General features: G+C 46.2%; 2 protein-coding genes across 3 annotated transcripts; both read right to left on the bottom strand.

Annotated features, from left to right (window-relative positions):
- Positions 1-801: 801 nt before the first annotated feature.
- galnt10 (UDP-N-acetyl-alpha-D-galactosamine:polypeptide N-acetylgalactosaminyltransferase 10 (GalNAc-T10)) lies at positions 802-14,348 on the bottom strand. The gene is made up of 12 exons (XM_084474387.1): positions 14,056-14,348; positions 9,263-9,359; positions 8,554-8,692; positions 7,901-8,067; positions 7,418-7,603; positions 6,955-7,138; positions 5,805-5,922; positions 5,382-5,489; positions 5,029-5,250; positions 4,060-4,176; positions 3,618-3,767; positions 802-3,350 (listed from the first exon to the last, which is right to left on the bottom strand). Exons 1-12 carry the CDS (start codon positions 14,209-14,211, stop codon positions 3,192-3,194), a joined length of 1,803 nt encoding a protein of 600 aa, XP_084330513.1. The 5' UTR covers positions 14,212-14,348; the 3' UTR covers positions 802-3,191.
- A 4,139-nt stretch (positions 14,349-18,487) lies between these two features.
- On the bottom strand, positions 18,488-21,910 carry LOC311354581 (microfibril-associated glycoprotein 3-like). Of its 2 annotated transcripts, none has more exons than XM_084474390.1 (3): positions 21,831-21,910; positions 21,133-21,459; positions 18,488-20,118 (listed from the first exon to the last, which is right to left on the bottom strand). In XM_084474390.1, the coding sequence occupies exons 2-3, from the start codon at positions 21,410-21,412 to the stop codon at positions 19,193-19,195; spliced, it is 1,206 nt and encodes a 401-aa protein (XP_084330516.1). In that variant the 5' UTR covers positions 21,413-21,459; positions 21,831-21,910; the 3' UTR covers positions 18,488-19,192. The 2 variants fall into 2 exon arrangements, with proteins under 2 accessions (XP_084330516.1, XP_084330515.1); XM_084474389.1 differs by having other exon boundaries at positions 18,488-20,121.
- Positions 21,911-22,436: the final 526 nt, after the last annotated feature.

The following is a 22,436-nucleotide window of genomic DNA, read 5'->3' on the forward strand; positions in this document are numbered from 1 at the left end:
AAATAAACAAAGTTAAGGAGAATGAGCTTTGTATACATTGTGTAAAAGATGTCTAATACACTGTATTATATATATATATATATATATATATATATATATATATATATATATATATATATATAATACAATACAGTATAATATGTATCACATCTAGTGTATTATATATAACACACTATATTATATATATATTAAACCACTATAATTATATATCTATATAGATATATACACATATATTTATAGACCCCAGGCTTTAGGTTTTGAAACATTAGGCTGCCCAACATCCTACATCGTCGTGCTACTGCTTCCATACATCGATTCACTCAACATCTGCCCCTCATCCCCATCCCAGTGAACATCACAGGAGATTAGTCGTAGTTCACTCAGCTATTAGTAGGTCACTAGGAGATTAGTAGCGGTTAGCAGGCTAGTAGTTTGCTCTGGACTACAAATCATTAGGCAGTATGTTTGTGTGTAAGACCTTTGAGACCTTTCAAACGATTTTTCCAATCAAAAATGTATCATCAAATATGTTTAGCTTATACATCAGCCATCGTCGGCATACCAGCGACCCCAAGGCTAGGAAACACTCCCTTCCTGTAGAGCTATCATGTTACTAGCAGCGAGCATCTGCTAACTACCACACTGATATCAGCTGGTCTGGTGGCCTCTGCTAACTACCACACTGATATCAGCTGGTCTGGTGGCCTCTGCTAACTACCACACTGATATCAGCTGGTCTGGTGGCCTCTGCTAACTACCACACTGATATCAGCTGGTCTGGTGGCCTCTGTTAACTACCACACTGATATCAGCTGGTCTGGTGGCCTCTGCTAACTACCACACTGATATCAGCTGGTCTGGTGGCCTCTGCTAACTACCATGCTAAAAGCTGCAAGCATCGCTGCATGAAAAGACTCCTTTAATTATTCTAGGAAGACAACGTTGGCCCCATATTAACACTTTCAATGAACAGAAAACGCAGGCGGTTCAGCTGCTAACGTAGCTTCCATGGCAGTGTAGAAGCTAACGTAGCTTTCATACAAGCGTAGCCACTAATGTAGCTTCCATACCAGCGTAGCCAAAGACAACCCTCCACCACGACTGCATATAATTGACCCAACACAACCCTGTCTATGCATGGAAGTCACTGCAGAACGTTTTGTGACTGACAACCGATCAAAAATCACTGAAGAGGAGAGATAGTGCAAAGACCCCTCAGCTGTAAATATGGAGTTGATTTTGATTCCAGTGGACAACATCAAAAACTTAACATGGACAAAAAATTAATAACATTAAAAACATTACATGAATATACATCAAATTAACCTTAAAGACCTAACATGAGCCCTAAAGGTGCTTTAGGAAGAGATCAAAGCCGTCAGCGGAGAGTCCTTTGTTAGAAAGGACCAAGCCATCGGTCAGCTGTTAGTGAGTGAAGTGGGCCGGGACAATATCTGTTCTGAGTCAGTCTGACCTGGTCAGCTGCTCTTAAAGGTTGAGTTGCATCGCTTCTGTTGGCCAGCCATTGGTCCAACGAGCCACCCATCCCCCCCTACCACTCGAAAGATCCACCCTATCACAGCTCAAGCACCACCTGATTGGCCCAAACTGGTATGGTCTTCCTCTTACAACCAAAGTGTCATAGGAGGAGCACATTTCCATTTGAGACCGCTCCTGGATCTTTTCTGACCAATCGGGGCGTCTCTTCCCCGATTGGTTCAGGGAATCCATCTAGCCTGTCCATCACAGGTGTGTGAAATGCAGAACTTCTTACTGGCGGAGAAACGTAGTGAGGGAGGGGACGATTTTTGGTTGTTTAGTTTCAAATTCTGTCTCTCTTCTGCTCTCTCTCATTACAACGCTCAAATCTTACCTACAGCAGCTTTAAAGCAAATAACTTTAGAGACATAACATAAATATATTAGACAAATAAAACCCTACTGAAGACTAAACGCCTACACATGTTAGACATAGTACACATGTTAAACATGTAGTACACATGTTAGACATGTTATACCGATGTTAGACATGTAGTACACATGTGAGATGTAGTACAGATGTTAGACATGTTATACTTAAACATGTAACACTGATATATGAAAAGACTACTGGTTTCAAAAAGGGAAGAACTTAACTTTAAAAGGAAGGAGAACGTTGTGGTTGGACTCTACACTAATCGACATATAGAATTGTGTTTCAAAGACAATATTTTATAGCAAATATTCAAATTTCCCAAAGAGACCCCCAGCTGAGTGGTCTGAGCTGGAGCTCAGGTCGAGATCAAGGCACTGCGTTTAGCTTGTGGTCACAAGTCCTTTCTGCTTTACAATCCACCTCAACGTTATTTAAAGTGTCGTTAGCACTTTGTTTTGACATGACTTGATAATCGATTTACCATGATGTCGTGATCATTTAAACGTGATGCAATGATACCGTATTCACATGATGTCATGTTTTACCTTGTCATCACTTCAACATGATGTCATCACATCATTTCAACATGATGTCATCACATCATTTCAACACGATGTCATCCTTATTTACATCAACACCAATCCAGCCCCGTCCACATATAGCCCTCGCCCCCCAGTCACGACATCATTAGCGAGCAGCCTGACAGACTGTCTGTGTTCTGGAGTGTGGAGCTCTAGCGTGTGTGCGTAGGGTGCATGTGTGTGTCCTCACTGTGTCCGCAAGTCTTTTCCTGAATCAGTCTGACTCGCCCCCCTCATGTCAGGATGTGTTTAACTCAGGAGAGAGAGAGAGAGAGAGAGAGAGAGAGAGAGAGAGAGAGAGAGAGAGAGAGAGAGAGAGAGAGAGAGAGAGAGAGAGACTATTTTTCTCAGCACAGTAATCCAGTCGTTGATCATCTTAATCTTCCAGTAAGGGTTTAGGATCCTCCCTATTCTTCCAACTGGAAATCCATTGGATGATGGATTCTATTTTAGATTCTAATCTAGTACCAAGTTGTGTATTATAATGTGCGTTCTGTCGGGTGTGTATCATAATGTGCGTTCTGTCGGGTGTGTATCATAATGTGTGTTCTGTCGGGTGTGTATCATAATGTGTGTTCTCCGGGTGTGTATCATAAGGTGTGATCCATGTGTTGGTCAAAGACCAGAATGTGTGATCCATGAGGACGTTCTAGACTGTAATCTGTAGTGGGGACCACGTCCTGGTCCGGTGGGGTCCTAGTCCGGTCCGAAGTGGTCCAGCACGGTGGCGTTGGTCTTCTCAAACAGCCACTGCTGGCTGGGGGAGGAGGGGCTGCAGGTGCTCATGAACACACGATGATCCGACGGGCTGCTGTCCACACAGCTGTTGCTGATCGGGTGGTACAGACTCCGGTCCTGAAACCACGGGAACCACACCACAGCCACGGTTACCCCAGGGTTGTAGCCACTACAACCCTGTATGTTGCTGGTACCTTGCGGTAGCCACTAGAACCCTGTATGTTGCTGGTACCTTGCGGTAGCCACTAGAACCATGTATGTTGCTGGTACCTTGCGGTAGCCACTAGAACCCTGTATGTTGCTGGTACCTTGCGGTAGCCACTAGAACCCTGTATGTTGCTGGTACCTTGCGGTAGCCACTAGAACCATGTATGTTGCTGGTACCTTGCGGTAGCGCCACAGCTGGTTGCCCCTCATGCCGTGGCAGTTGTACAGCGTGACGGGGCTGCTGTGGGAGACGGCGTCGAAGCAGACCTTCTTACTGTGGACCGGGTCGCCCACCCGGATGTCCTCCCTCCAGCCCAGGGTGAACACCTGACACACACACATTAACATCAACATGCATTAAAACACACACACATTAACATAAACATGCATTAACACACACACATGCATTAACACACACACACACACACACATTAACATACACATAAGTTAACAGACATGCATTAACACACACACACACACACACACACACACACACACACACACACACACACACACACACACACACACACACACACACACACACACACACACACACACACACGTTTTTATTCATAGGTATTCACAGAGGATCCGTGGGGCTGACAGGAAGTGAGCTCACCTGTCCGTGGCCCCAGCTGATGTCGCCCCTCCCCTTCAGGCAGCCCTCCAGGCGGATGGGACTCCCCGAGGACAGGTGCTTACTCTCCAGACACATCCCGCTGGCCGCATTACGGATCTACGTACAATACATCTAGATCTGTACACTGCATAGATACAACACACACAGAGCTATACATGTACTATAGATGACATAAAGATCTAGATCTGTACACTGCATATGGATCTATAGATGTACTATATAATACAAATAGATCTATAGCTGTACAGTGCATAGATATAACACACACAGAGCTATACATGTACTATACATAATGCATATGGATCTATAGATGTACGATAGAATACACAGTGTTTCCCATACATAGGCCAATGTGTGGCGCTGCGCCACAGATTGAACAACGAGCGCCACAAATTGATTACGCTTTTCTTATTTATTTTTACTTGAAATAAATAAGAAAAGCTTCCCCCCCCCTCAACAATCCCACCCGCGGTTACAATGTAAGCATTATAAGCAGTGGCGGTTTTAGGCACGGGCGAAAAACGAGACACACGAGAAAGAAAATGATCCGCGCATTTTCTATTATCGATAATTACCCCCCCTGTCAACAACTCCGCCAGCTGGTAATTGCGCGGCCCCCGCCCCCACCCCTCCCCCCCCCCGTCAACAAATCCGCCACATATTGCTACCTGGTCTGTGGGAAACACTGAATACATATAGATCTATAGCTGTACACTACAGAGATATAACACACATAGAGCTATAGATGTACATATATATGATACATGATTATTATTAGGATATATGATAACTTATATATAATATATAGTACATGATATCAGCTAGATGAAAGTACATAGTATATAGTACATGATATCAGCTAGATGAAAGTACATAGTATATAGTACACGATATCTCAAAGTGGAACTACATAGCACACAGCGTGTGAGTGGGGTGTGTGTGGCGTACCTCTCCCCAGGCCCCAGCAGGGGGCTCCACCGGGGGGTAGTGCTTGGGCAGGTCCCAGGCCACCTGGCTCATGAACCACTTGAAGTCCTTGCAGCCCAGCCGGGCGCGCAGCTCCTTCTGCTGGCTGGTGTCGCCGGCCGACAGGTGGCGGTACTCCGGCCGGCGCTGGTAGATGAACTCTGCGTACTCGTCCATCCACACCTCCGCCACGCGCTTCAGGTTCTGCAAGGTCAAAGGGTCAGAGTTCAGAGGTTCCACCGCCCAAAGGTCACATCGGGGCCTGTGTGTGTGTGTGTGTGTGTGTGTGTGTGTGTGTGTGTGTGTGTGTATGTGTGTGTGTGTGTGTGTGTTACCCTGGCCAGGCTGACTCCTCCGGGGACCTTATAAGGAACGTACTTCCTGTAGATGTGACCCACTCTGGAGCACGGGATGTCCTCCATCAGACCCCCGCACATCCACACCTGGGAGGACAAGAACACAGAACCCTTTAGAACACAGAACCCTTTAGAACCATGTTCAGAACCCAGAACCCTTTAGAACTATGTTTAGAACACAGAACCCTTTAGAACACAGAACCCTTTAGAACCATGTTGAGAACCCAGAACCCTTTAGAACACAGAACCATTTAGAACTCTGTTTAGAACACAGAACCCTTTAGAACTCTGTTTAGAACACAGAACCCTTTAGAACACAGAACCCTTTAGACCTTTAGAGATTTGGAGCCCAACTGCAGTGTTGAGATATGCAGACTGATCACATGACTAATGAGTGTTCACCTTGAAGGAGATCTCGTACTGCTCCCCCCCCCAGATCTCCAGACCCGTGTCATATCCTCCCAGCTCCCAGAACCACTTCCTGTCCACTGCAAACAGACCTCCTGCCATCACAGGTGACCTGGGAACACACACACACACAGCTATTATTTTATTGCAATTGTTCATTGTTCACCCTCTATATACATGTATATATATACATACATACATATACACACACACACACATATTTATAAATACACATATACCCATATATACACAGTATAGATACTGGTACTGACTGGGCTTGCTGGGTCTGCAGCTCGGGGGATGATATATATATATATATATATATATATATATATATATATATTAGGGATGCACCGAAATGAAAATTCTTGGCCGAAACCGAAAACCGAAAATGAGGAAACCAAGGCCGAAAACCGAAAACCGAAACACCAAAATAAATTATTATGCCTATTATTAGTAGGCCTACCATTGCATTTATAGCTATGACTGTGTACTAACCTCACTAAAATCAAGGCATTGCAATTCAAAGAATAAATCAATTACAATTATTAAAAGTATAAAAATATTTATTTAGCACTGAAAAAACAACAACACCGTTTTCCGTTTTGCACTTTGCAGACGGTCCCTAAGCTCGCGGATGATAGCCGACAGCTCATAGAAGTTGTCTGCACTTTGCGGACGGTCCCTAAACTCGCGGCTGATAGCCGACAGCTCATAGAAGCTGTCTCATAGCGAGCCGTCGCTAAAGACGGCTCGTTTGGATGAAAACAAGGTTGTAGCTGATCCGTGGGTCTTTTTCAGATATATGGAAATATGCCCACACCGCAGACATGTTGGCGCAGAGGCGCTTATCCAAACAAGCGTGTGCTGGCCGCGGTTTTTGTTTGCGTCATCACAATTTCCTGTTTCGGCCGTGTTGTTTCGGTGATAAAAGTGTACAAACACAAACACATACTCGTGTGTATGTGTATGTATATATGTGTGGACCAAAACGTGTGTGTCTGTGTGTGTGTACCAGGGTGTGTGTTATATATACACTGACTGGAAGGGCTCACTGGGGTCCTGGTTCTGCAGCTCGGCGGGGATGGTGTGTGTATATATATATACATAGTACAGGTATGTGTGTAGTAGTACTGGTACTGACTGGAAGGGCTCGCTGGGGTCCTGGTTCTGCAGCTCGGCGGGGATGGGGATGCGTTTGTAGAACATCTCCCAGTCGAAGGCCCCTCTCATGGCGTCCCCCGCCTGCGTCTCGTAGCCGAAGTTGTCGTGGTCGATCACGTCGATCATCGGACACACGATGGCCTTGCGGTTCTGGGCGATGCGGTCTGCAGGACCACGCAGGTACAAGTACACAGAGAATACACGCTACAGCTCACGGCCCAACGTGTACACAGTACACAGAGAATATTTGGTAGTATTTAGTGTGTCTGGTGGTATGTAGTATATATTTAGTGTCTATTCATTGTGTCTCTGGTAGAATGTAGTATATATATATATATATATATTATATATATATATATATATATATATATAGTATATAGTGTGTATTTGGTAGTATTTGGTGTATATTTAGTGTGTCCTGGTAGTATTTGGTGTATATTAACCCAGTAAGGGGGGCAGCCAGTTGACGTTGGCCTCGCAGTGGGAGTCGAGGAAGGTGATGACCTCGCCCGTTGCTGCCGCCGCCCCCAGGAGGCGTGTCCTAATAAGCCCCTCCCTCTTCTTGGTCCGCAAAATCCGAACCTTCGGCAGACGAGTCATGTAGTCCTCTAACGCTGCCTTCAGGTGCTCTGACAGACAGACAGACAGACAGACAGACAGGTTTAATTCAACCATAAACATCTCTATTCTTGTATAACTACAGGTGTGTTAATTTCAGGTGGGTATTTAATACAGGTGTGTTAACTACAGGTGTGTTAACTACAGGTGTGTTTACTACAGGTGTGTTCACTACAGGTGTGTTCACTACAGGTGTGTTAACTACAGGTGTATTTAAACCCTAACCCTACCTCCTAACCCCTACCCCATACGTGTGAGTGTGTGTATGTGTATGTGTATGTGTGTGTGTGTGTGTGTGTGTGTGGTACCCTTGTCGCTGTAGTCGTCCACCAGGATGACCTCGGCGATGAGCGTGGGCGGCGAGCGGTGCAGGATGCTGTGGACCGTCCTGAGGAGAGACGACCAGCCCTCGTTGTGGAAGGGGATGATGATGCTGGTGTTGGGCAGATGGGCCGAGTACAGCTTACTCTTACAGCTGGAGAGAGAGAGAGAGAGAGAGAGAGAGAGAGAGAGAGAGAGAGAGAGAGAGAGAGAGAGAGATATATAGAGACATAGAGAGACAGAGAGAGAGACATGTTGCTAGGCAACCGTGTGACCACAAACACCCATCCCTCAGTGGTTTAGTCTCATGTGATTATTATTGTGTTAAAATACAAGAAACATTCAGGGATGGTTTTCTAGTGTTTCTACTGGCATGGCGATGATTGAGGGATGATTTTGTGTGCGTGTGCGTGCCAGCGTGTGTGTGTATGTCTGTGTGTGCGGTGCGTGCATGTGTGTGTGTGCACACACACATGCGTGCAAACGTGCGTGTGCGATGTGTGCGTGCGATGCGTGCGATGCGTGCGTGAGTGTGCTGCGTGCGTGCGTTTGTGTGTGCAGTGCGTGCGTGAGTGTGCGTGCGTGCGATGTGTGCGTGCGTGAGTGCGATGTGTGAGTGCGTGTGCGGTGCGTGCGTTACTTGGGGTGGCGGATGTCCGGCAGGGAGCGGTTGAGGGAGATGCGGTCCGAGACGAAGATGTTGAAGCCGTTCTCGCGGTAGGCCTGGTCCACCCGGTCGCCGTCCGTCAGGGGGAACGCCTTCCCCTGCTCACCGTTACCTGCAGGACATTATGGAAATATATATTATATATATACTCTCTCTATATATATATATATCTTTACATAGATCTGTCCTGTACGTTACTAAAGCATTACATCACCATGTGACTCATAACATGAGTCTCCATAACATGTGTCTCCATAACATGTGTCTCCATAACATGAGTCACCATGAGCCCAAGTGTGATAAATGTACCCTCAGCATGTGTTTATGCTGCTGTGTGTGTGTGTGTGTGTGTGTGTGTGTGTGTGTGTGTGTGTGTGTGTGTGTGTGCGTGTGAACCAGAGCATGAGTGTGTGTGTATACCAAAACATGTGTCTGTAACACACTGTGTGTGTGTTTACCAAAGCAGGTGTGTGTGTGTGTGTGTGTGTGTGTGTGTGTGTGTGTGTGTACCAGAGTGTGTGTTTGTGTATGTGTGTGTGTGTGTGTGTGTACCAGAGCGTGCGCGCATGTGTGTGTGTGTGTGTGTGTGTGTGTGTGTGTGTGTGTGTGTGTGTGTGTGTGTGTGTGTGTGTGTGTGTGTGTGTGTGTGTGTGTGTGTGTGTGTGTGTGTGTGTGTGTGTACCAGAGCGTGCAGCATCACTTCTGATTGTCTGGTAGTCGTGCCAGTCTCTCCGCCGCACACCGTCCTGCCCCTCCACCGGCCCCCCGCGGTTCACTACCTGCAACACACACGCCTTGGCTTAGCACACACACACCAGGCTTAGCACACATTTAACACACACACACACACACAAAACTAAGCAGAGACTTGACAAATGCACTACACACACACAAATGCACACACTCACCATGCTTACTACTCACTTGAAACACAATCAGACACACAAACACCATGCTTATTATCACACATGAACCCCCCCACCCCACACACACACACACACACACACACATACATACATACACACACACACACAACACTCTTGCCAAACACACACACAGTATGTTTTAACAGGCTTGATTAAAGCAGAAGGCAGTAAGGGTTAAGCTCCTACGGCTATGTGGAATTGTTGAATCTGATAAACACACTTCCTCTTCCTCTAACCCCCAGTAGCACCTGGGAGCACAGTTCAACCGTTCAGACCGCCCACTGGCTGCTGGGAGAGCAGCTTTCAAACCTGTTCTCTCCTCACCAGGCGCTGGTTGGAGTTAATGACATCATTCAAACAGAAATACACCCTAAACCACTGGCTGGGGGGGGGGGGGGCAGTGGTGGATTACAGCATCATGACCTCATCCCTCTGCCCCAGATGCTGCTGGGTAATCTGCTGAAAGCCAGATTAAGGAGGAGGTCAGCGACACTTTAACGTCACTATAGCAACCACACTTTCCCTATAGCAACCCCACCGTCACTATGGCGACCCAACTGTCCCTGTAGAAACCCATTGTCACTATAGCAACCAGTGTCACTAAAGCAACCACACTATCAACAAAGCAACCCCACTGTCACTTAAGCAACTCTATCACCATGACAACATCACCATCATTATGGCAACCACCATCATTACAACAGCCACAGCATCATCACAGCAAAAGCATCACCATGGCAATGACCCCATCCCCACAGCACTATTAACTATTATGTCTGTAACCAGACCAACTCGACAGTGATAAACCCTGTTAGTGTTAACTAGTGTTAACCAGGGTCAACTGGTGTTTACTAGACTATCTCTGTAACCAGACCAACTAGACAGTGATAAACCCTGTGAGAGTTAACTAGTGTTAACTGGGCCTGGGAGGCTAGGCCCAACAGGGATTGTGTCTGAAGTCTGGTGTGTTTATATGCATAAAGTACAAAAAGTACACACAATCTCAGTGGAAAACACACTGGTGCAAAAATTATCAGATCGGTGGACTTTTCTTTGAAGTTTATAATCCAACTTTTCAAAAGATACAGTGAAGCCTTCACTGACCTATTAGCCAATATTTATCTGAAGTACTCACATTTTATTATGTGCTTTATCTTTTACGCCAGCTCCACCCAGAACTACGACCTCACCTGCATTTGTGGAGGTCCGGTCATTGATAGTGAGACACAATAGTTGTACAATATATGGATATATGTTACTTACGATACCATCTCAGTGGCTCACCATATATGTTTGTGTATTATAAAGGTGTGTAGATTATATGTTGATGTATGATAAAGGTGTAGGATATATGTTGCTGTATTAGGTGTAGAATACATGGTGACGTATTCATTGTAGAATATGGTATGCTATGTTATAGTTATTAATTGTACTATAATAACATGTGATCTGAGGTCTGGTTTCCACACTATCATTAATAGTTTTAATAACATGTGATCTGAGGTCTGGTTTCCACATTATTGTAATAAATAGTATTATGATAACATCTGATCTGAGTTCAGGATTCTAAGTTTTATATTATTAATAGTATCATAATAAAATCTGATCCAGGGTCATGATTCTAAATTATATTATTAATAGTATCATAATAAAATCTGACCTGGGGTCAGGATTCTAGTTCTATTATTAATAGTATCATAATCAAATCTGACCTTGGGTCTGGTATATATTATTATATTATTATTATTATTGTAAAGTACTACTGGTTTCTCTCCTCCAGGATTCGTATCTTGATGTCACCGTGCTTGTGTCTGGAATACGGAGCAGCCGACTGCACGCGCTCAGTACGCTCCATGGCTGCGACCTATCAAGGCCTGCCTTGTCTGGAGGAAGGAGAGGTGGAGGAGGTGGAGGAAGAGGAGGCGGAGCTCAAAACAAACAGCTATTTACTCAAGCACTTTTACCTACCAGGAGGTCGACTTAACCTCCTCCTCCTCCTCCTCCTCCTCCTCCTCCTCCTCCCCCTTCTTAACCCTCTCCTCCTCCACCTTCTCCTCCCTCTCCTCCTCCTCTAGTGATGCTACACTCTAAGGAATTTGGACAGATTCTCACAGGATTAAAATCCCATTTCCGGTCGAGGAAACTGAAGGGTTACTTAAGTTTCACAGGCCAAAGGTCAACACAGAAGATTATCATGGCAGTACCAAAGCCGTGAGGTCAGATACGGAAAACACAACAGCCCGACTCTGGACACAATCAGAGTATATAAAGTCATAACACCGCCGCAGAGGACTCATCTCAAAATTTTATGGACGTTAAAGGTCCATAACGTGATTAGCCGTTACAAGCCGTTTTGGAAATCTACCCATTTTGACATCATAAGGAGCAGAAAGTGGGCATGTCCACCTAGATGTGTGCTGGATAGATCAGTCTACCAGCCTACCCAGTGGACTGTACCAAACATTGCTCATCTATCCGTCACACATCTAGGTGGCCCACCTGTGATGTCATAAGGGGCAGATTTCCAAAATGGCTTGTAACGGCTAATCACACCACACCTGGTGGCATGTCAGGGGACCTTTAAATGGTAAATTACCTTTAAAGAGGAACATATTTATATCTGTAGCCGAATGAACCCTCGCTCTGAACACTCGCTCTGAACCCTCACTCTGAACCCTCACACTGAACAATCACTCTGAACCCTCACTCTGAACCCTCACACTGAACAATCACTCTGAACCCTCACTCTGAACCCTCACTCTGAATCCACTGAACCCTCATTCTGAACCCTCACAATTAACCCACTCAACTCTCACTCTGAACCAACTGAACCCTCACACTGACTGACCAAGGATAGGTCTATAGCTGATCATGTGACCTCCTACAGGTGATCATGTGACCTCATATAGGTGATCATATGACCTCCTATAGGAGATCATGTGTATTATTAACTTAATAATAAATAATATATACCAATAATATTTGACAATATATGTTAATATCATATTGTAATATAATATGTTAATATTAAATTGTCATTATATTGTTATAAAGTATATTCTTAAATTGCAATATAATATGTTATTATAATCTATATAATAAGTTAATATTATATTGTCATAAAATACTGAGAAATGACTGATGTCCAGTAAACTGATTCTGTCGCAAGGTTCAAAGTTTAGGTCCAATATAATCCATAGGAAAGGAGGGGTTATTGTGAGTGTGAGTGAGAAAGTGAGAGAGTGAGAGAGAGAGTGAGTGAGTGAGTGAGTGAGTGAGTGAGAGAGTGTGTGTAAATAAACCTCCACATGAGAAGCTAGAGGCTAGGTGTGGTACATGTGTGAACAAACAAATTTTGAGTGATTCAGAAGACGCCTTTATCCAACAGACTGACAGGTAGGGGTTAGACAGTACAGCGACAAGTCATTAAGGAGCAGGTAGGGTTAGACAGTACAGAGACAAGTCATTAAGGAGCAGGTAGGGGTTAGACAGTACAGATACAGGTCATTAAGGAGCAGGTAGGGGTTAGACAGTACAGAGACAGGTCATTAAGGAGCAGGTAGGGGTTAGACAGTACAGAGACAAGTCAATAAGGAGCAGGTAGGGGTTAGACAGTACAGAGACAGGTCATTAGGGAGCAGGTAGGGGTTAGACAGTACAGAGACAAGTCATTAAGGAGCAGGTAGGGGTTAGGGGATACAGAGACAGGTCATTAAGGAGCAGGTAGGGGTTAGACAGTACAGAGACAGGTCATTAAGGAGCAGGTAGGGGTTATACAGTACAGAGACAGGTCATTAAGGAGCAGGTAGGGGTTAGACAGTTCATCTTGCTCTAGGATGCTTACAGGGATCAAACCCAGAACCTTTCAGCTGGGACCATCATAACAACACGCACGCACGCACACACACACACACACACACACACACACACACACACACACACACACACACACACACACACACACACACACACACACACACACACACACACACACACACACACACACACACACACACACACACACCAGGCCTTTAGTTTAGTGTAGTTAATGTGTGGACCGCCAACACCCGCCACTTTCCCCTCTCCCCAAAGTGCGGTCGCAACTTTTTTGGGGGATTTCCTAACCAATTGGAAGAACTTCCTGGAACAACATGACATATACTCGGTGTGACGTGGCTCTCTCTCCTCTAACAGGGGCTGTCTCCGGGTCTCTAACCGCTCTAACCGGTCTGTCTGGTCTCACACGGGAATGTCTCTAACCGGGCTATCGCCTGGTCTCCAACTGGAATGTAAGGTTTCTGACCGACCGGTCTGGTCTCTACCCGGGCTGTCTGGTCTCTAATCGGGCTGTCTGGTCCCCGACGGGGCTGTCTCTAACCGAACTGTGCCCTGGTCTCGGCTGGATGAAGGTGTCGTTGAGACCCAGACCCCCAGTGTGTACAGACCCGCCTCCCCTCCATAGCAACTGGTTGTAACGGGGGGGTCTGATGGGTCTGATGGGTCTGAAGGAGACGTGTAAAGGGGGTTATAACAGATAAACGGCGGGTACCTGGATTTGGGGGACGCGAGCCGGTCCTTCCACGGGGTCCGAGCTGTCAAACACCCGGTCTTTATACAAGGACCAGAGACCCACGTTAGGCACGAAGAGTAGAGCCGCCACCAACAGCCCAACGATCTGCAACAGACGCTTCTCTTTCCGCCTCATGTCTCCGGCGGGAGGACCAGGCGGAGGTGGAGGAGGTGGAGGAGCCGAGAGGAGTTCAGTCTGTCGTGCAGGGTGGCAGGGCGACGGGGGAACTCCGGCAGGGCGACGGTCTAACTTCAGTCTACCGAGCAGGGCGACGGTCCTCCGGTTGTCTGCAGACACTTCCGCCACAGGAGGAGCGACGCACTGCGCCGACGCGGCCGGGTTCGTCGGAGCAGCGGCGTGTCAACGGGGGCGCTGGGGTGGCAGATGCCCCCCCCCCCCCTAAAAAAAACAACTACTAAATCAAACTACTTATTCGGTTATATAAATAAAATAAGTTACAGTTCCGTGATGTCATTTGTTCAACGACACTTTACTGTGTAGAAAGGAATGTCAGTGACACCGTGATGACGTCATGATAACTACTTCATCAACAGACTGTCAGAGACAGTCGGTTTCTCAAGGGACTCGTTTCATTGATTGTAGTGTACTGTGTCGTATTCCACGTTGACTTGACTCCAACTTTGACAGCGCTGAGCAGAATATTGACTCCCAACTAATCAACAGAGCGATGTATCGATGCAATGTCCTCCTCCTCCTCCTCTTCATCTCCCACTGTACATTAACACCAGTCTGTCAACCTCCACAACTCATTCAGAACGTGTTGGCCGTGTTGGGCACTCCTCTAGAGGAGGGGAGGGATTCCTCTAGAGGAGAGGAGGGATTCCTCTAGACAAGACGAGTCCAGGACCAGCTGACTGAGGGACTCCTCTAGGGGTCCAGGACCAGCATGCAGGACTTTATGATGGTAGGAGTAGGGCTCACTTGCTTTAAGGTGTTTATATTATTGTATAGCTGTCTAAGATACATTATATATCCATATGTATTACATATTGAAGGCTAATATAGCAGAATCGGTCTGATTATGGATTTGAATAGTTAGATCGGAATAGGTAGCATAAAAAACCCTCAACCCTCATAATGACCAGGTTGAAGTTCCCCTATTTTTGCTCCAGAATACGTACAGCAGTGTGTTGCCTTTGATCTCAGATCAGCAGCAGGCCGTGGAGATACAACAGCATTATGGGGGGGCAGAGAACAGGTGAACAGTGTGTGTGGGAGGAAGAGGAAGATGGAGAAGAAGGTGGAGAGGAAAGCAGTGAGCGATGGGAAGCACCGTGGGTGGTTATGATGAGAATACTACAGGGGTTAACAGTGTTTCTCTGTGTTATTCACTTCAACCGGCTGGCTGCCTGCTCCACTTTCTTTAACATTCTCAAAGGTTTCTTCAAAACCACTTCTACCAAGTGGGATCTTCGGCTTGTGAAGTTCTTCGTCTCCAAAACAAATCCCTGGTTTTCTCCACGAGGAAAGAGTTACCAAGCACACACATCCACCATATTTGGTGTGATGAAGAACTGAGTTCTGTTCATCACTAAACTCAACATCACTACACTGACAATCACTAACCATCACTTACCTAACCATAACTAACCAAAACATCACTAACCATCACTTAATTAGCCATCACTAACCATCACTTACCTAGCCATCATTAACCTAACCATCACTTACCAACACTTACTTAGCCATCACTAACCTAAACATCACTAGCCATCACTTATCTAATAATCACTAACCTAAACATCACTAACCATCACTTATCTAATAATCACTAACCTAAACATGACTAACCATCACTTATCTAATAATCACTTACCTAAACATCACTTATCTAACCTCATCACTACCCTGACAATGAGTACCATCACCTGATGGTAGATCAACAATCTATTTGGGTGGTAGGGTAGTGTTTTGAAAGTGTGTGTAATGGCCTATCCACATCCCAGCTGGTGGTGGAATAGCAGGATAGGGTCTTCTGAGCGGGCCGTGGTATCGTTCCTAATGGAACCCAGCAAGAGACAGCTGTTCTCTATCACCCTGGGACGTAGACTGTGGCAGGCTGCAGATCCCTTGAATCCTGCCAGCTGGGCTGAGGACCACAATCCTTCCACTGGTACGCTGTTGGCTTAGCCGCTACGCTGGCCACTCTCACCTGGTCAGCCCCATACCAGGATAGGAAATATAGTTTCTATGAGGAGCTGACCATCAGCTCAACTTCCTCCGGCCACTCTGCTCTCGGCTTCCTATAGCCTCTCGAGGGGGGACTTCCTGTTCGATAGTGTTGAGTCCAATGCACCCTTACCCCTTCAGTTCTCATAAAGACTACAGCTGAGACCTCACTATAGAAATTACACCTCCAAGAAGGGGTTAACCCATTGCCACGGTTACGAGGGAGGATCAAAACAGGCAGTTCCTTGATCAAAAGGGAAGAAAACACATGAAAACATGGAAACAGGTTCCCTGCCCCTGGCTACAGACTAGAGATGCATAGGCTGTGAGGGGAGAGAGGAGAGAGGAAGGGAGACAGAAGGAGAGAGGACAGAGGAGGAGAGGAGACAGAGAGATAGAGGAGAGGAGACAGAGAGATAGATGAGAGGAGACAGAAGCATAGAGGAGATAGGAGGAGAGGAGAAAGAGAGATAGAGAGGAGAGGGCAGGAGACAGAAGCATAGAGGAGATAGGAGGAGAGGAGACAGAGATAGAGGGGAGGGGAGGAGAGGAGACAGAGAGATAGAGGAGAGAGGAGACAGAGAGATAGAGGAGCGAGGAGACAGAGATAGAGGAGGGAGGAGACAGAGAGATAGAGGAGACCGAGATAGAGGAGACCGAGATAGAGGAGCGGGGAGGAGGGGGTTAGAGATGGGGAGAGAGGAGACGGAGAGTAGGAGATGACTCCATGAAGCCGTTCCACTTTACACACCAGAGAACAGCAGGAGAACCGAGAGCTAACCCAACTCTTTTCCAGACACCGACGGTTTCCAGGGACCTTAAGATGCATGACAGAAACCCTCAGGAGCCCAGATGTACCCTCCTCTTACCTGTACACCAAAACCAGCACAACAATGAATATATGATGTGGAGGAGGAGAGGACGTGAGGGGAGGGGAGAGACATATTTTGAAACTAAACAACCCCAAAGTCCCCCCCGCCCCCCCCCTCTCTGCTCCCTCCCTCCCACCACTGGTGTTGCATTCACACACCCGTGATTGAAGAGCCAAATGGATTCCCCCAACCAATCACGGGAGAGATGTCCTCATTGGTCACAAAATTGGCTACCACAGAGGCAGGCGAGTGTAACTAGAAACATATATTCTCTAACAAATGGCATCCTCTGGGACGAAATGGGGACTCAGTTGACAGCTACCTGGGGAGGAAGTGACCTCAATGCGTCCTGCCTCTCCCAGGGACCATGACTTCCTGTCTGGGTTTACCTAGCTTCCTGTTAAGAGTAACATTACCACATGCCCACCTAGGTCATTCACAGACAGGTAGACAGATTAAACTTTATTATTATTTAAATAATTTAATTTAACAGATTATTATACTTTATTAAATTGAAGTAAAGCTAAAATATGCTTAAATAATCTACACTAAAAGGCTATTTATACTATAATCTATATTGTAGTCTAAACTAAGCATCGCTTGGCAAAATGTAACTACGCTGCTAGGCTAATGCTCCCATAAAGTCCTCATATGGCCCTGAACATATTCATACAGTAATTGAATGTGACAGCTCATCATAAATTATACAAACGATAAAACTCGTGTATTTAATAGACCGTAACCATGGAATCACCCCTGACCGGGCCATGACAGCTCTATACAAAGCAGGGTTTTAGCGCCCCATGTGGAAGACCGGCACTATGACACCCTCGGCACGATGACGTCAGGCTTAGCGGGCAAAGAAACGACACATTCACGCTCAGCTTTTGCCTTGGCCTGCGAGATGTTTAAACTTTCGGGTTCGGCGCCACCCAATTAAAATAAGTTTTCACTGTCTATGTGAAACTCAATTTGAAGGGTACAACAAGAAAATAGACACGCGAACCTTGCGTGTCCGTTTCACTACGTCATGTCAATGTTTAAACTAATTAGATGACTTGAGACACAAAGATAAAGAAATGCATACAAGTTTGAGATAATGGTTTAGCAGTCTGATAAATTGTGTGCATTTGTAAAACATTAAAACTGGTAGATTTTTACATGTTGGTAGCGTTTGAAATATTGCAGGGCCCAATAAACACAGCTGTGTGTGTGTGTGTGTGTGTGTGTGTGTGTGTGTGTGTGTGTGTGTGTGTGTGTGTGTGTGTGTGTGTGTGTGTGTGTGTGTGTGTGTGTGTGTGTGTGTGTGTGTGTGTGTGTGAATAGACAGTGAAAGACTAATCCTTGGAGGGAGCGGATCATTTTTTATTTAGAACCAAGGCACTGAAAGCCGATTCCATGAGGAGGAACCTCGACTGAAATTGCCATTATCAGTGTTTAACAATCCAGCCTGGGCATTGATATCATTTAAGTACTCAGATTTCTAATTCGCCTGTATTAACGTCACACTCAATATTGACATAGAAAGGAAAGACAAAAGTTACTATAATAAGGCGAATCATTGTCTCCACTCACTGTTATAAGGAGTGATATGATTGGCATTTAAAAGATATGCCTCCGGATCGACTAGAAGACGGCGAGACAAGAACTTTGCCCGAGCGATCACTAGTGTGAGCGCAACTTAACGCCGACATCCGACGCCTGCTAGGCGATAGTGGTACTACCATCTTAGAAAACTAGAAAAATACTATACTCATGAATTGTTCTGATGAACAGTTCAACGAGATAACAAGTAGCCTTCGGAAAAAAACCGGACAGTTTGTTTGGGGGTCAGCCTACACCACTTTCAGTAACCAAATAATCACAGGTCGAGACCCATGCCCTCCAGACATTCACAGATGTCCATCAGTAATCAATATCAACCAACACTCGTGGTGAGGATGCCAATCCAGTTGAAGATAAATTCAAGTGTTTATACATTATATATATATAAATAAGTATATATATATATATACAGACAGAGAGAGAGAGAGATTAGCTATGGCTCTTAGAGGCTACGCAGATCTTGATCCTTCCTGGTTTTCAGGCTCCGCCCCTCCAGGTGAGTCCAGGTGGATGGACACCTGGACGTGGAAGGAACCTCCGTCAGACTCACCCGCTCCAGCCAGCACGGCGACCTCACCTGGTTCTGTTGGCAGGCTCTGACTAGCTTCCTTCATGCTATCGGCTACCGCATCTGGTTCTGTAAGCAGGCTCTGACTAGCCTCCTTCATGCTATCGGCTACCGCATCTGGTTCTGTAAGCAGGCTCTGACTAGCCTCCTTCATGCTAATGGCTACCTCATCTGGTTCTGTTAGCAGGCTCTGGCCGGCGTCGTTGATGCTCACCACTACCTCAATCGGTTGGGGTAGAAGGCTCTGGCTAGCTTCCTGCGTGCTGACCCCAGCGGCGCGCCCCTGCTCCTCGGCGGGGTAGCGGCAGTGAGTGATGAGCGGCGGCAGCGGTATGCTACGCGCCAGCTCCTCGATGTGGCGCACCAGCTCCAGCGTCTTGGACTGAGTCATCTTGGCCAGCTCCGCCGTCTTGAACTGGGTGACCTTGGCCAGCTCGGCGGTCTTGGCGGAGGTGATGATGGGGATGCGCTTGGCCACCTCGAAGGCCTTCTGCAGCTTCTCCAGCCCCTCCGAGTGGAAGAAGTCGTTGATGGCGGCCTCCGTCTCCTTCAGGTGGGTGCACACCTGGCAGAGGCGCGTCACGTTGAAGACCATGGTGAGGGCGAAGGTCACCAGGCACACGCCCACGTAGAAGAGCCCGAGCCCCCCGCTGGTGTAGGCCACGCGCACCGTCACCGTGTAGCTGGTCACGTCGACCTCGTCCTCGCCCTCGCCGCGGAGCGCCAGGCAGGTGTAGCGGCCGCGGTCGGAGAAATAGACGTCGGTGAAGTTCAGCGTTCCGTTGGCCTCCACTCGCCACCGCCCTTCTGCTGGACAGGACCAGCATCAGGGATCATTAGTTTAACCCGGAACCAATCAGTAATCGTTACCGTAAACCCAGAACCAATCAGTGATCATTACCTTAACGCAGAACCAATCAGGGATGATTTCATGCATGGAGTCACTCACCTCAGATTACCCCGTTGACATATCCAGAAAGCCCTTACTAGCCGATAGCAGCACGGATGCGAGCGGATGCACAGCCACTGTGGCTAGTGGCTGGGAGCGCATCCGTTCTGCTATCAGCTAGTAAGGGCTTTCTGGATATGTCAACGGGGTAATCTGAGGTGAGTGACCACATGCAAAAACACAAAGTTTATACTGTTTTGCCACACTATTTTCATTAAACGAGCACAGGGGTGTCTCGTAAGGAACCAACCCGTGTTACATAGGTCTTGGAAAGGTTTTCTGAATGTGTTAGGAGGCCCCAAAAGCTGATGAAGCGCTTGCCCTCATAGGTTCGTGTTATAGCTATTCCGAAGCGCTTGCAGCCAGTGCAGATCTCTGGCTAGGTCGAATCTGGTCTTTTGTCTTTTTTTAAATTCCCTCAACATCAAGTGACCCACAGGAAAACAATAATGGGGAGTTCTCCTTCAGTGATCAATACCTTGACCCAGAACCAATCAGTCATCATTACTTTAACTAAGCACAAATAAACATTCATTACTTTAACCCAGAACCAATCTATAACCATTACTTTCCTAATTTATTGATTATTTACCAGAATAAGACTTGCGTACCAGCTCAACTTGTTTTTCTGTACTGTATAGACGTGATGTGAGGTCTAAGGGGTGTGTCCAAACATGTGATTGACCACCTCTTCTACATCTGACCGTTGATAGAATCTTAACTTTTAAATCAAAATCTAGAAAGAGATTGACAGTATCCCCACTAAACTCTTAATTGTATGCGCCACCCAGGGGTTATGTGATGTTCCTACTGTCCTCCGGTACATAATAAAGGACTTTAACGACACATCAGACAGTGTTGATGTAGTTTACCTCCTCCTTCCTCCAGCAAGAGCCCTTTAGGGTTATACCAATGGAAGTCATCGTAAACGCCCGTGACATTGCACTCGATCAGCGCGTCGCTTCCCTCCTTCACCACCACCACCTCGCCGTTGAACGGCGCGCCGTCCCGACGTGCATTCAGCACCGCGTCCTGCGCGGCGGTGCGGTTCTGCGCTCCTTCCGCGGACGTCTGTGTCACCGCCGTCCCCAGGAAGGCGCCGAGGAGCAGGGACAGGAGCAGGTCCGGCCTGCAGGGATTCTTCACATGCATGTCGGAGACGCCTTTGAGTCAACAGCTGATGTCTAGATGTGCAGAACCTGTAAAACAGGAGCAGCAGCCATTGTTCGAGGCCTACATGCGGCGGAGCAACCATTGAAACCTCTGGGGATAAACTAGTACTATACTAGCACTACTACTACTATTATACATGTACATATACATCCATGCTATAGTAGGCCTAGGCCGATTCCATCAGCCTGCATTGGCCTTAATGTAGCTTTTGATCGTCGCTATCCGTTCATCGTATCATATCATATAACTACTCGATTCATAACGATAGATTCTGTATATCACACCGGCAAATCTAATGAACGGAGATTAACGTTCCAAACGTTTGTAACGTTACAAACGTTACAAATTAATCAGCGGTAGGTTTAATAATTCTGTACAATATCTAGAAATTCCAAACCATTTCGCGGGACGGAGATCCTGGTCATCAACAAACACTCGAACCCACTCGCGCTGAGGGCTGCATTTCCTGGTTACCTGATGCGGGGCGTGGTCTGCATGATGACGCGAGGTGGACGTGGTCTTCTACACGATGACGCGGAGTAGGCGGAGACATTAGCCAGCAGCTGTAAGAATCAAAAACAAGGTCCAATGGTTTTATTTAATGTGTTATATAAATAATATATACCTATTTAATGACATTCATTCCGACTTTGTGTTTTTAAAGTCTCTTCATCATCGGAATAAAATGAGTAATAATAAAAATGTATTTGCAAGTTAACATTTCAAGAGGAAAATCTGTTCAGTGTTCATCATAACTGATTTTAGAATGGAACTATAGCCATTGAATAAACACTTAGTAGCTATGAAGAAATATAGCCAATAAACAACCGCAGATCCATAATAAAAGTAAGTAATATATGTAAAAAATATAGCAGATACTGTAAGCAATAAACATATGAAATGTACACACATTTACATATGTAGACACCATAATGTTCACGATATTCACATTATTTGCATACACGTTAAGCTTATACACATTAAATAATATAGCAGTATGCAA

The sequence above is a fragment of the Micromesistius poutassou genome (assembly GCF_964030765.1).
Source record: "Micromesistius poutassou genome assembly, chromosome: 10".
NCBI lineage: Eukaryota > Metazoa > Chordata > Actinopteri > Gadiformes > Gadidae > Micromesistius > Micromesistius poutassou.

Bases quoted from the DNA above. Each gene is read 5' to 3' on its own strand.
- galnt10 (XM_084474387.1), bottom strand. From the start codon at position 14,211: ATGAGGCGGAAAGAGAAGCGTCTGTTGCAGATCGTTGGGCTGTTGGTG. The intron at 9,360-14,055 runs GTACCCGCCGTT...TGTGTGTTGCAG, and splicing joins CTCGCGTCCCCCAAATCCAG to GTAGTGAACCGCGGGGGGCC. The intron at 3,351-3,617 runs GTACCAGCAACA...CCGTGGTTTCAG, and splicing joins AGCTGTGGCGCTACCGCAAG to GACCGGAGTCTGTACCACCC.
- LOC311354581 (XM_084474389.1), bottom strand. From the start codon at position 21,412: ATGCATGTGAAGAATCCCTGCAGGCCGGACCTGCTCCTGTCCCTGCTC. The intron at 20,122-21,132 runs GTAAACTACATC...GGTCCTGTCCAG, and splicing joins CTTGCTGGAGGAAGGAGGAG to CAGAAGGGCGGTGGCGAGTG.